At 38.2% G+C, this 13,314-nt stretch overlaps 1 protein-coding gene across 3 annotated transcripts in view; it reads left to right on the plus strand.

Annotated features, from left to right (window-relative positions):
* The window catches only part of LOC138183786 (uncharacterized), a 96,838-nt gene that overhangs the window by 45,959 nt on the left and 37,565 nt on the right, over positions 1-13,314 (plus strand). For 2 of the 3 annotated variants that reach the window (XM_069121187.1, XM_069121167.1), the window contains exons 10-11: positions 2,877-8,601; positions 9,599-10,009. In XM_069121187.1, coding sequence (XP_068977288.1) covers positions 2,877-8,601; positions 9,599-10,009 — 6,136 coding nt within the window. The remainder of the gene's footprint in view (positions 1-2,876; positions 8,602-9,598; positions 10,010-13,314) is intronic. The other variant, XM_069121177.1, reaches the window with a different exon arrangement.

The following is a 13,314-nucleotide window of genomic DNA, read 5'->3' on the forward strand; positions in this document are numbered from 1 at the left end:
TTCCTTATAAACAGGTTGCACATGTTTATACATTTATGAAGAATGTAAAAATACAAAAATGCATATAATGCATCAACATGCAAAAATATAAAATATACCAAAAATATAGTACTCGTTATATTAGGTGAAGTAAAAAGTTCTGAGCGCTTTTTCGCTTTATTTCGACGATGAAATTAACATAGTCAAGATTATTCGATTTAGATTAAATATGCGCCGTTTTGTTCGATTACTTTTGTCCATTTTGAAGGCAATTTCATAATTCCGCGGTTGAAGAAGTCCTCGTCCCTATTGGTAAAAAACTTGACCAGCTCATTTTCACAAGCCTCTCTTGAGGCCAGTTTTGTACCATCAAGAAAATTTTGCAAAAACTTAAAAAGGTGATAATCGCTTGGTGCCAGGTCTGGACTGTACGGCGGATGCGATAGAACCTCCCAGCCAAGCTCTCGGAGCTTCTGACGCGTCGTTAAAGATGTGTGCGGCCTGGCGTTGTCTTGATGGAACACAACACCTTTCCTATTGGCCAATTCTGGCCGCTTCTGGTCGATCGCCTGCTTCAGTCTGGTCAGTTGTTGACAATAGAGGTCCGAATTAAGTGTTTGCCCCGATGGGAGCAGCTCATAATGGATGATTCCCTTCCAATCCCACCAAACACACAATAAAACCTTCTTGGCCGTTAATCCACGCTTGGCGATCGTTTGGGCCGGCCCACCGCGATTGGACCACGATCTTTTTCGGCTGTTGTTCTCGTATGTGACCCATTTTTCATCGCCAGTCACCATCCGCTTCAAAAATGGGTCGATTTCGTTACGTCTCAACAAAGAATCGCAGGCATCAATTCGGTCCAAAAGGTTCTTTTGCGTCAATTCATGTGGCACCCATACGTCGAGCTTCTTCTTGAGACCAGCCTTATGCAAATGGTTCCAAACGGTTTTCTGGCTAATCTTCAGTTCCTGGGCAATGGAATAAGTGCTCACATGCCGGTCCGACTCGACGATTTCCATGATTTTATCCACATTTTCGACGATTGGCCTACCAGAGCGTGCCTCATCTTCGACGTCCATATTACCAGAACGGAATCGTTGGAACCACCGCTTTGCTGTTGCATTCGATACTGTACTGGGTCCATAAACAGCACAAATTTTTTTGGCCGCCTGCTCCGCCTTTTCACCTTGGTCGTAGTGGTACTGAAGAATGTATCGAATTTTCTCTTTTTTTATCTCCATTTTCGAACGCTGTAACACACAACTGGCTTCACCGAACACAAAACTGACAAAGAACCTTTTTGATGCGTAATATCACCTTGAAATCGGTGTATACTATGACTCGATGCGATGTGCACATCGTGAGATATGGCTCACTAAAGACATCTAGCGAAAAACGCTCAGAACTTTTTACTTAACCTAATAATATCTGACAGAAGAAATAAATCCTTGTTTACGTTGCATTTTGCTTAGCTTTCCTCAGTTATGCTCGTAAAAACATCAATTTGCATAAACATCCATAGCTTGGTTACAAGATACACACATACTTACAACGTGAATGATGTGAGAAATTTAGAATAAAATAGAAACCAAAAATATATACATGACGAGTCAATAAAAATTACCACTTGAAATGACTCGTTATCTATGGACTTTATAAAGAAATGTTTCAAATGAAATTTGTTGTATTCGAGAGGACTGATGAGAAGAATATATTGTAATTCTTTTTATATATTACATTTTCTGAATTATTAATGCGATCTCGAATTTTTTAAATGATATTTCATATTTTTTACTACTATGTAGTCACTAAAAAGATGAATTCGATCTATAATAAGGTAACCTTCAGTTAACTTTGAATTTCACAAAGAAACGAAGATTTGTGGAGATTTAACTGCTTCTGTATCAGCACTAAGATCGACTCAACTTCTCCACAAATCTTCCCAATAATAATTTTGTTTATCACATGAAGCAAAATATGTGATTACAAATTATGCTGTATATTATAAAAAATTTGATTGCGTAACTTTCATTCCGTGTTTGTATTTTAAAATAAAGATAAATTTAAGTAGCTCGATATCATTTCATGTAATTCCCTTGCACTTTCTTGTCTATTCTTATCTCTTATCGACATCTGACAATAATCTGTAAAAGCAACCAGTGTCTATTTAAACGTAATTTTATGACTACCAGTGCTCTTCCAATTCGTAGTTTCATGACAGACGTGAGATACGAACTCGCTATGGGATGCGAAATATACATTAAATATTCGGAAATTTTGCAAAAAGATTGCCATAACGACTTATACAAAGTGTGAACAATTTTGCAATTTCAATAAAAAGAAAAAATATTTTTGAAATATATTATCGCTTAATTATTCGAACGTCTCTAATAGATAATGTATATTTGTTTTCTAATAATTTCAATTTAAGATACATACAACTTATAACCAGTAATACAATCGAAACAGTTTTGATTGTTTCTAAAAGATGTCGTATGTATTACAATAGCAAGGAACTCTTACCTAGCTTTTATAGTACAAATGAAATAATCTGCAAAGAAGTATTATTCGAATATCAATGAATATAAACACTGCTGACTATAAATATTGAAACATGTATTAATATTTCATATAAATTGAGTGTTATTCATTGCTTTCATCTTTTAGTTATTTTATAATAAATTGTTACTTCATTTGGATCATACATGTTTTATCATGTAAAATAGAATTCAAAATAAAATTAATTAAAGTTTTTCAATAAATGTAAATGATATTTATAGCCGATAGTACACATGTATGTATACCTATATAGGCAATGCGTAGAAGAATGATAAATAAATAAACGAGTCTAAATATATATAAAATCTTATATTTTTCATTATTCTTTTGCACAGGCCTGTGGAGGTTCCCGAAGCGCGAACGTGTTACCAGTTCCAGTACCAATCCCCGTGCCGGTGCCATATCCGGTACCAGTTCCAGCATCTCTGTGGACGAGCGACTTCGCAGCAGCTGCCTCCTCCATGATAAGCCGTAACAATGATGCTCACGCGGAACCAGGAACACTGAGGTTGAGAGGCGACCCAGCTACACCCTGGTTCGCTTGGCATCCACGATTCAACCAGCCTCTACACGGAACCAGGCTCGATCCACGACTAACTGGTGTCTTCGATCCGACAACCTGTACTTTTAGACCTGACCAAATTCTAGCACCGCCATTATACGGCTCCACCATTGAAGCTTCGTCCATTCCATCGACAGAGGAACTTCGTCAACGAGTGAGCAGCTTGCATGTGAACCAAGATGAAAACGACGACGCTGCAGTAAGCAGTACGACAAAATCTATAGAGGAAGCTGTGTTGGACGTTTGCAATGAATCGAAAACCGCAGAGCAATCTTCCACGAATGGATGTGGCAAATTAAACGAATCGAAGGCCGGAGAAGAACAAGAAAGTAACGACGAGGCGAACGAGACAAAGAAAAGCGAGGAAATGGATTGTCTAGATTCCGTGAGCGTGTCCTTCGAGAGCAGAAGAGGACAAAGAATGTTCCAGCACGATGATTCTGGCAGCTCTTCTGGTCGATCTTCAGCGGATAGCAGCGATTTGGAAGAAGATTCCTCTTCTCATAGGTTCTCGAGAGTCTTCGTTGTTAACGATGATTCCCTTACAAGCGATAACGATATAGAGGATAATGAAGACGAGGATGAAGATTCAGATTCTGCTACTGAGGATGGTATCACCTTGAAGAGGGTCAAGGCTCTTCCTGACCAGGAACCCGTGGTTTTGCAGTATGTGCGGTTTTTTAGCGAAGATGGGAATTGTGAAGACACGAATAATGATAATGATAAAGGAAATAATAACAAGCAAGATTTAGAGAAAGAGAAAAGGTCGATTTGCGAAAATGATAGTTCAGAAGCTAATGATAAGTTTGAAGGAGTGGACAACATTGATGAGAAAAGAAAGTCTCGTGGAAAGAGGCACAATTTGGAAGTGAGTAATGATAAGCGAATATCTCTATCGTTATTACAGCGTGAGATGCCTGAAGAAATGTACATTGCGAGCGACAATGATTGTTCAGAAAATCAGATAGAGTTAAAGTCTATAAAAACCTTGGATCCCGATAGGATCGAGCCAGCTATTTTCAACAATACCACTGAAAATATTGCAGAAAAAGAAAAAATAATTACGAAGGAGAAGATGTTTGGTAAAATAGAAAAGGATAGTCCAGTAATTGACGAATCCATGTTATCAGACCAAATACCGTCTAATACCGAAAATACGGATTCGGATAATCAAACGCAGCTGTCATCGACGGACACCTGGGATTTAAATATAATTCCAGACTCATTAGAAATGTCTGGACAGGAAATGGTAGACGATACTGGTTCGTCTGTCGAGAATACCGAAGAGAACCCGAAATTTCACGCTTTGACACCGTTGATAATTCCCGGAGCCGAGAATGGTACTGATTGCAATGAAATAAGTAATAGCGATTATCGTGAAATCGATAACACTTTATCAGATATAATGACCGTGGAGAATGTAGATCACAACAATGATAATCAGAAGCATGACGCACCAGCCGATTTGAATTCGAATTTAAACACTACGAACGTTTCTTCAGGGTCGGAAAGTTTTACTAGCAACGAGACGAATACAACAAGCAGCGAGGTGAGCAGCGACGAACTGCACGAGTACGAAGTCACGTCCATCAACGCGTCTTCGTCTTTTGAGAACAACGAGTTCTCCTTTTCAGCGACGAACAACGAGCTGCTGTCAAGATTGAATAAAAAAAACGAGGAAAGAGCACCGTGGCAGCAGAATCTACGAAGCAACGACACCGTGAAAACAGTCAAGGACAATCATTGCGAGGAGCCTGACGTTACCGCATCGGACAGAGCGAAATGGAACGCACAACGCGAGGCAACAACCGTTGAGCAATCGTCGGATTATACGAACGACAAAGGTGTCGCAAGCTTTTGCACGGAAAGTGATTCGATGACAATTGCAACGGAGGATGATCAATCCGTTGCACATAAATCAAGAAAATCGACGGTATTGGAGTCCAAAGATGGTGTGGTGGAAGACAACGACCTGAATCACGACGATGGAATCGAGTTGAAATCAGCGGGCTCTGACGTGGGCGACATGATAACCAACAAGATCCAAGAGATGTTCAAGAGTAGCACTGACAGCGCAGGTAAAGCGGAAAGTGCGCATGACAGCGGTGGTTTGGTGAGAGGCGAGAGTCCTGCTTCCAGCCAGGTGGTAGGAGAAGTGGAAGTTGGCGGTAGAGGTGGTGAATGTAGTAGTAGTATCGATGGTGGTGGCGCCGCTGGATTCGCGGAGGGGATAGAAGGGGGATCGACACGGTTTCGCTCAGTCGAGCGACGCCCGTCTACTCGAAAGGAGAATGGATTCCCTCCTGCCGCGTCGACGAAGGATTCAATCAGTCAACAATTTCCCCCAACGATACAAAACAACAATCTCAGCAACAATAATAGCAACAAATATAGAAGCCTTGTGATGATCACTCAGGAAGCCTCGTATCAGCCAGTGAGTGTGATCACCTCGGACACAACGACCTTGTTGCAGCCGGATGAAGTGCATACGGCCAGCCAGGGTCTAGCTGGGTATTTCCAGCTGGCGCTGGAAGCAGTGTCTGAACAACCGCATCGTAAGAATGGTCAGGGTCCGAGGAAACCCTTGATGGTGAAACGGTTGGCTAGTGTAACTGCGAATCATTCGGAAGCGGAAGTGGACAGCGGATTGAGTGTCGGGAGTGCTAGTGAAAGCGACGACGTGTCGGTGAAAAACACAACGAAAATCGGTGGTCGACAAGAAAATGAAGATACGAAGGAGCGTTTGGGTGGCGAACAGCGCGACGGAATACGGACACGTGCGTCATCGCAGTCCTGCGATGACAATTCCGCCAGCGGTGCGGTCGTGATCCTCGAGGAAGGTCTGGCAGACGATGATTCGTGGGTAGAAGAAGTTTCGCACGATGAAGACGAACCTGGTGCTACGACAGCCACCGAAGAAAGCTCCGAGGATGAAGCGAATAACCTTGGAGATCGCGAAGAGGAACTTCGTGGTTACCATAGACAGGCTATCGACTTCACTTTGCACACGATCGTCGAAGAATCTTGCGAGGAAAGCGAAGCAGAGCCTAGCATGGCTGCAGGTAGTCCATCCAAGAAACAAAGACCTCCATCTGCTTCTGAATTGGAAAAATATTTCTTTTTTGGCCTCGGAGGGGATGGTAATAATTCGAGCATGGGTTCCCGCGAAGTTGACAGTCTTTCGGAGACTTCGTCGATTTATTCCGAAGGTTTGGAATCCCTGGGACAGGACGAAACTCCAGGGAATGGACAGAATCAAGAGAAATCAAATTCTGGAGAAGGATTTTTGAATTCTTCGAGACTCGAAAAATACTTTCTATCAGAGTTTCTGGGATTTGATCAGGATAGACGTGACTCAGATGGTTCAGTAGGCAGTGATTCAGAAGGAAGACCAAGTCCCGAAGCGCAGAGAAGAAAGAAACTGGTTCGCGCCAGAGGAACCGGTAGATCGCACAGTTCCTCTTTGGACAATTTATTGGCTCTTACTCAAAGTTCACAGAACTTGAGTTCGCAGAATTCTCTTCAAGATCTAAGTTTAAATCAGGATGCACAAGAAACCCAATCAGAAGGTTCTTCCACTGAAACTGATGGAGCGGATGATGGTCAAACTGCAGCGTTTGGAACCGATGGACAGTTTGATACCGTGAAACGAAAGAAAAAGAAGCCTAGAAATTTAGGAACGCAGAGTCCACGTGTTCCAGATGATAGAAACAAAACGCCAGAACCGAATAGAGAAATGATTTTGGTGGGAGAAGTAGTGATGGAGAACGAGGCAGAAGCAATCAATTCGGAAGATTCGGAGAGAGCAAAAACTCCTCAACCAGAGTGTATCCTGTCTTCCTCTTCCTCTCCATTGACTGCTGTTAATGCTTCGTTAACATCGGCGTCGCTGATCGATTCAAATAGAAATATACAAATGAGTTCGGGAGAGTCTCTGAACTACAATCAAAGATCGAAACAACAATCGCGAGACTCTGGATTTGTAGGAAGCTGCGATGATCTGTTACAACACCAGAAACTACCTGACGATGGTCAATCCGGTACGGAACTCAGTCAAGAAACTGGGAAAGATCGTTCTAATAACGAGATCGGTGAGAATGCTCAAGATACGAGTCAAACCTCCATACAAGGTGTCTCTGAAGTTGAAAAAGGAAACGCAGCTAAAGTGGATCACCACCTAAGCCATACAACACTGCCTCACTTGCCAAACGCTTCTTTATCGAGAAAGGATAGCTTCAACAATTGGTCCAGCGACGAGGAAACAAACTTAATGATGTCAAAAATGAGGCAGTTCTTCAAAACCATGGTTGCAAATTCGAACGGACAGAATCAGAACACCTCCAGCGCAAACTCAAGTGGGGCTTCACCCGCCCCAAGTCCTAGGTTACCTGGTTACTCCGCAAAAGCCAGACTATGTTCTCAAAATCGTACGAAACCGCCACAATTGGTATACTTCGAGAACGAACTGACTAGGTTGATGAAAACCGTGCCTGGAATTCGAGACGAACAAGTACGAGAGATCGTTGAATACTTGAGTTCTGAGGACACGTGGTCTGATTCGTATGACAGTTCCGATTATACCAGCTCCGATTTGGAAGGCGCAGCGGGCGGCCGTCGATCAGCACTGCAGGAACAGATCTCTCAAAGCTGCCAGCAGATTATCAGTAAATTCGATACCACGTCTGGTGACAATATGCTGGACAAGGAGAGGGAAGATAAAACCGAACCGACTGGAGTGCAGCCTCCCTGCCTAGGCAAAGATACCGCATTCGTGTATCAGAAACTGGTTCAGAGTTTCACGAAAATGGCCGGTGATAGTGCAAGCTCCGACGCCAATTCGACACCACATAGTAGTCCACCGTTAATTGCTAAGGTGATGCACCATATCGGTAGTCGGTTGGTTGCTTTAATGCATGAGGTTTCTGAAGGTGGTCCAGCTGTTCAACATCATTCGAGCTGGAGACGCTACACGCAACATCATCGTACACCGTCTTCAGCGTCAACTACAGAAGACGATGATTCTACATCAGATTCAACTAACGCTCCTTCGTCGACGCACTTGCAATTACCCAGATCGAAGTCTCACGATCCTCTATTGCTAATTAACAGTCATCCAGCAGCTTCAACTGGACAAGAGGGTGAAGAACGTGAAGCTAGTGATTACGAAAGATTCTCTTGGCGCGGAAGCTTCGAATCTGCGTTAATGGCGGCGGATTCTAGGACGAAATTGAGTCTCCTGGCGTGTTCCGGAGATAGTGTCGGTGCTAGTGTTAGTGCTAACGCCTTGGCCATGGCTGCTAAGCGTCGCAGTGCCGGAGATCTGTTGTTCAATCCGAAAAGTTTCTCGAGGGAACAGTTGGATAGAGTTAGAAGTTGTGGATCCATTGGTGGTGGAAGTGGAGGTGCTGCCAGTGGATGCGGAGGATCCGTGGAGGAGAGGATCTGGAGTAACAGGAGAAGGTCTTCCGTTCCTGATGCCAATACTAGAGGAGAATCTGGTAAATTTTTTATATCATTTTACAAAAAATACATCAATCAGTATTATATATTATTATATGAAGACCACAGGGGAAAAATATGATATTTCTATGACCGATTATATTCAATTTTTCATCATCTGCGACTGACCAACAATATAAAATCATTACGTATCCAAACCCAAGTTCCTTTGTTTCTTCAGAAAATTTCAATCAAGAATCTATCGAACTAAAGAATTATTATCAATTGCACATCACACAATAACATAACATCACACAAAAGTTTGGAATTACTTTTTCAGTTGTACATATACCAACTAAATCTCTTGCTATTTGTGATGGTGTACCTGACTTGGATAGTAAATACGCCTATTCACTTACACCTGCTTATCTTTGGCAAATAAATAAAACTTGAAAGAAGATTATATTTTAGAAAGTTGATATATTATATTGAGTCACTTTGGTTTGGTACAAATGGGAGAATAACCTTTGTAAAGAGGATGTTTGACACAGTAAAATTTTTAATCTTGTCTAAAAAGTAGGACAAGCTTTGTAAGACATTAGTTTCGATTTCAATTTTCTATATATATAGTACATAGTATATATATCTAATTAAATATCTTTTAATTTTAAGTAAAGATTCCTATATTTATAAACACAAATTACATACTCGATAGTGTTTTATCAAATTATTAAAGAAATTTTTCCCTCTTCGTTGAATCCACTTTTGTTCGACGAGTCAGTAGATTGCTATTACATGACCTTCAGTTACGTAAATTATTCGTTTGCCGACAAGTTCATATAAATGAAGTATTAGTGTTCAAAAAGTGTGAAATTCAATTAAAAAAGAACATTGTACCGTTCCAGGGTTAATTGGCTCTTATTGTGTTATCAATTTACAAATCACAACTTCTACAATTTACACCTTCCATCTTTTATATACATTTTTTATTTTCATTCAAACACTTTCCAATTAAAAATCTTCACCATATTAAAATCCAAAATAATACATCAACAGAGACATCCACAGGTGACGAGGACACCGAAGATGAACTAGAATATACGGGTGAATCTCGGGCAACGACTCTTCCACGCGGAATGCAATCGGCTATTACAGCGGCAACCAATTCTCTACCGCGTTTACCAGCTTCCACAGCACCAGCTGGGTTAACGACGACGTCAACTACGTCTTCGTCGACGATGCACAAAGCACATAGCGTCTATCATTTCCTACCGCAGCATTCTGGTGTAAAATCTGCCAGATATCGTCCACCAGGATTTGCTAGAAACAGCAACGTTTCTGGCGCTATCGGCGGACCAAAACGTGCGGTTAGTGCTCCAGGTCTTCAAGTTTCGGGCTCTCAGTCTTCCGCTGGAAAACGAGACAATTCGAGATCGAGGAGGCAACAGGCTATGTCTCTCACACCTGGTAAGCCACTGTTTTATGTGTCTTCACGATTTACGATTAAAAAACAGATGACAATTATAGTACATTAACAAATTATTAACTAATTAAACGATTTCATGTATTGGATTGCTGCATAATCTGTGTCTATCACTATACATTTGCAAAATCTTTTTTATACAAATTCTTTTGCATTTCTCATTAGAAGAAGGATTTATTTCATTTTTACGACCTCAAAATTATTTCATTCTTTTCGTCCGAACTATTTTGTTTCGTTGGTGTCAGATTTGTCATGAAACACTTCTGACTATACATACCTAATTTTATCTAATCATTAAAAGACTAACGAAAATATATCATTCTCACTTTCCATAAGTTCTACAAACACGATTTATTATCAAATTATATAGCAATGTTATACTTATTATAACATTGAGCTTATACGAGCCAAGAGGCAGACAAAATTTATGCAACAATCTAATATTTATTTTCAGAAAATACGATCTTAAATTTTAGTGAATTGTGTTTCCTTTGTAAAGACAAGAAAAAAAGTGTTTTTCTATTATTAATAATTGATAAAGAAAAAATTCGTTTTGCGAAAAAAGAAACTTAACCCTGAAATAGTCGAAACATAATAACAAAATCATTAATTGAAATACATATTAGGTAAAAATTGTTAAATTTAATACTGTTATTTTTACTAGAAACCAAATAGTTTAATAGAAGACTGAACGGTGGGTAACTGAAAAAGTAAATGAACCAATGAATAGACGGGTACAAACTAAAAAAGTTTAGGATAATGAATATGGGATCGTTTAAGTAATTAGTAGGAGCCGTAAACAGAAGTAACACTATGAAAATCTGTGCACAAAATCGATGTTGGTATAGGTACACTATAGTGGGAAAGCAATTGTATCGAACTGAAACGATTTCGTCGAAACTAGACTGCCTGTTAAAGTGAAAATTCATTAACACGGTATTCGCGAACAAAAGATAAGCTGATAAGTATACTCTAACCAGAATGATTTTTATCAGAGTATTTTTTGGCTCCATAATATCTTGCTAAGAGAAAAGCAAAATGTATCGTGTAATAGTATTTTTCTTACGATTTATAGCCGAAAATTTATTTGGATGTATTAGGGATTTTTTTCAATTCAAATGTTTTACAAATTCGAAACACGTTTTACTTGTAAATTTTTATGAAGTTTTATCGCTAGTTGTTAATTGTTAAAAGTTGTTAACGAGAGTTGAAAATGAAATACAGCGTGTCATGTATCCTTTGTTGAGATTTAATTGAGATAATTTTTAAATCAGATAACATAATATGTTAATATGTCATAAGTTAATAATATATTCATAAGAATTTATATGAAATTGGATTTCATACACAATTCTATAAATAATTTTTATGTATTTATACGAAATTTAATGGTGTAAAAATGCATAAAAACCATAGGTATAATATGTAAAAGTAAATAAAAATCCAAAATAGATTATTCCTTACAATTTCTGTTTCGATCTTTTTCTTCTTTGCTCTTTATTTCTTTTTATACAGATATAAATTTCTATGAATAAAGTAACAATACTTTTCTAAAGCGTGTGCTTCCAAAGTTTATCCAAAGAACAGTTACATATAGCGTGGTTTTCTGTTTACCATATACATTTGACACGTATTATGTATGTATACCTGTTGATTTTGTTTCAATTACTCAACTACACGCGATTTCGCTGAATAATCAACACTCTCTTATTTGTTTCCTCGTTTGATCAACGCGATTACTTGTGAAATTTAAACCAGAGTGAAATTACGAAAGTTCTTGGTTCCAAGAAATTTTCCATCATGTATATGTACAAAATTGTTTCTTGCAATTTACTCTTTTGTAAAATGTAACAATAGAAACGATTTCTACGTTTCATTTTTCGTTTCATTTAAAGATATGTAAAATCAACTCGGTAACAACAGTTTAGACAAATTTTCCCCTCGTATATTCATAAAATTATTCTTTGCAGTTTATTTCTTCACGGAATGAAAAACTTTAACAATTTCTAGAATTTTCATTAATTAATTAATTTATTTCATTAATTCCATTAATTTATTTTTCATTAATTTAAAAACATGTAGAATTATAATTTTTACTGCAAAAAATAATATTGATTACTGACATTATTATTGATCTTAGCAGAAAAAATTCGTGGTATCAAAAATCGACGATAGAAGATCTGATGTGAAAGTTATTTTCATGAAATTTATCAGTGACGCTCGGTTTCAAAGATCATAAATATACATAGATGCAAGTAGAACGCGATTTGTAAATGAACATTTTAAAGTATTTACTGGAGTGTAACAGGTGTAACCGTTTTATTACGAGGTTTCCCTTCTTTTTCATTCTTTAACATTCTGCTTCTCGTTCTAGCCAAGGTAGAATAATCGATAATCTGGTACAACGTTGTGTCCCGCGTATGCGTACTGTCGGATTTCTCTGGTCTGTCACTTTTTTCTTTCGTACGTGCGATTATACGTCGCTTACACGGTAATATGCTAAAATCCATTTTTCATGCCACTTTCTAGTCAACGTCGTTCTGTTTAGCGTTATTAGCATATTATATTGTCAGGTTTAATCGTTTAAGAGTTCAGAAAATTTTAAGAATGTGTGGTGAAATAAAAGCACTTATTTTCGTTTTACTATTACTAGTATCGTTTAATATTTAATATTCATTATGAAGTAACATAAAAAGTTACTGTTTGAAAAAAATTCAATTTTGGTATTTATGACAAAATATTAAAAATTTAATTAGTGTCACGCAAGTGAGTTTTATGTATCATTTTAAATATTAAATGTTTCTGCTGGACAGAGATAAATTCCTATTCCAGCACTTCAAACTGTATCTGTCGTTGATAGTGGGAGTTTTTAATTGAACGTAGTGTATCTAGAATCGAAAAGTGTATTTTATTTAAATCATATTAAGTTTATTTGCTTTTTGGTTATAAATTATACGGAGAATTTTAAAACTTTTACTTTTGTTCAAGATTATCGTCTCGTTTAAGATTAAAAGTGTCACTAACGTTTTCAATTTTTTTTATTTTATGCTACTGTTTTGGCAATGTTTTGTGTTTTATTCTATTGTTGTAATATATTCTGTCGGTTATAAGAATCTTTGAGCATGCCATATGTTCTAGCACTAAATATTACGTATACTTAAATTATTGAATTTCTTCAATTCCAAATTTTAGATAGTATTTATTATCGACGAATAATATTAATTTTAACCTGTGAGATAACAATTTTGGGAAAGACAAAATTTCGCGTAATTACTTGTAATTGTAAATT

Source organism: Bombus flavifrons, chromosome 1 (assembly GCF_040668555.2).
Source record: "Bombus flavifrons isolate JBK064 chromosome 1, iyBomFlav1_principal, whole genome shotgun sequence".
Taxonomy (NCBI): domain Eukaryota; kingdom Metazoa; phylum Arthropoda; class Insecta; order Hymenoptera; family Apidae; genus Bombus; species Bombus flavifrons.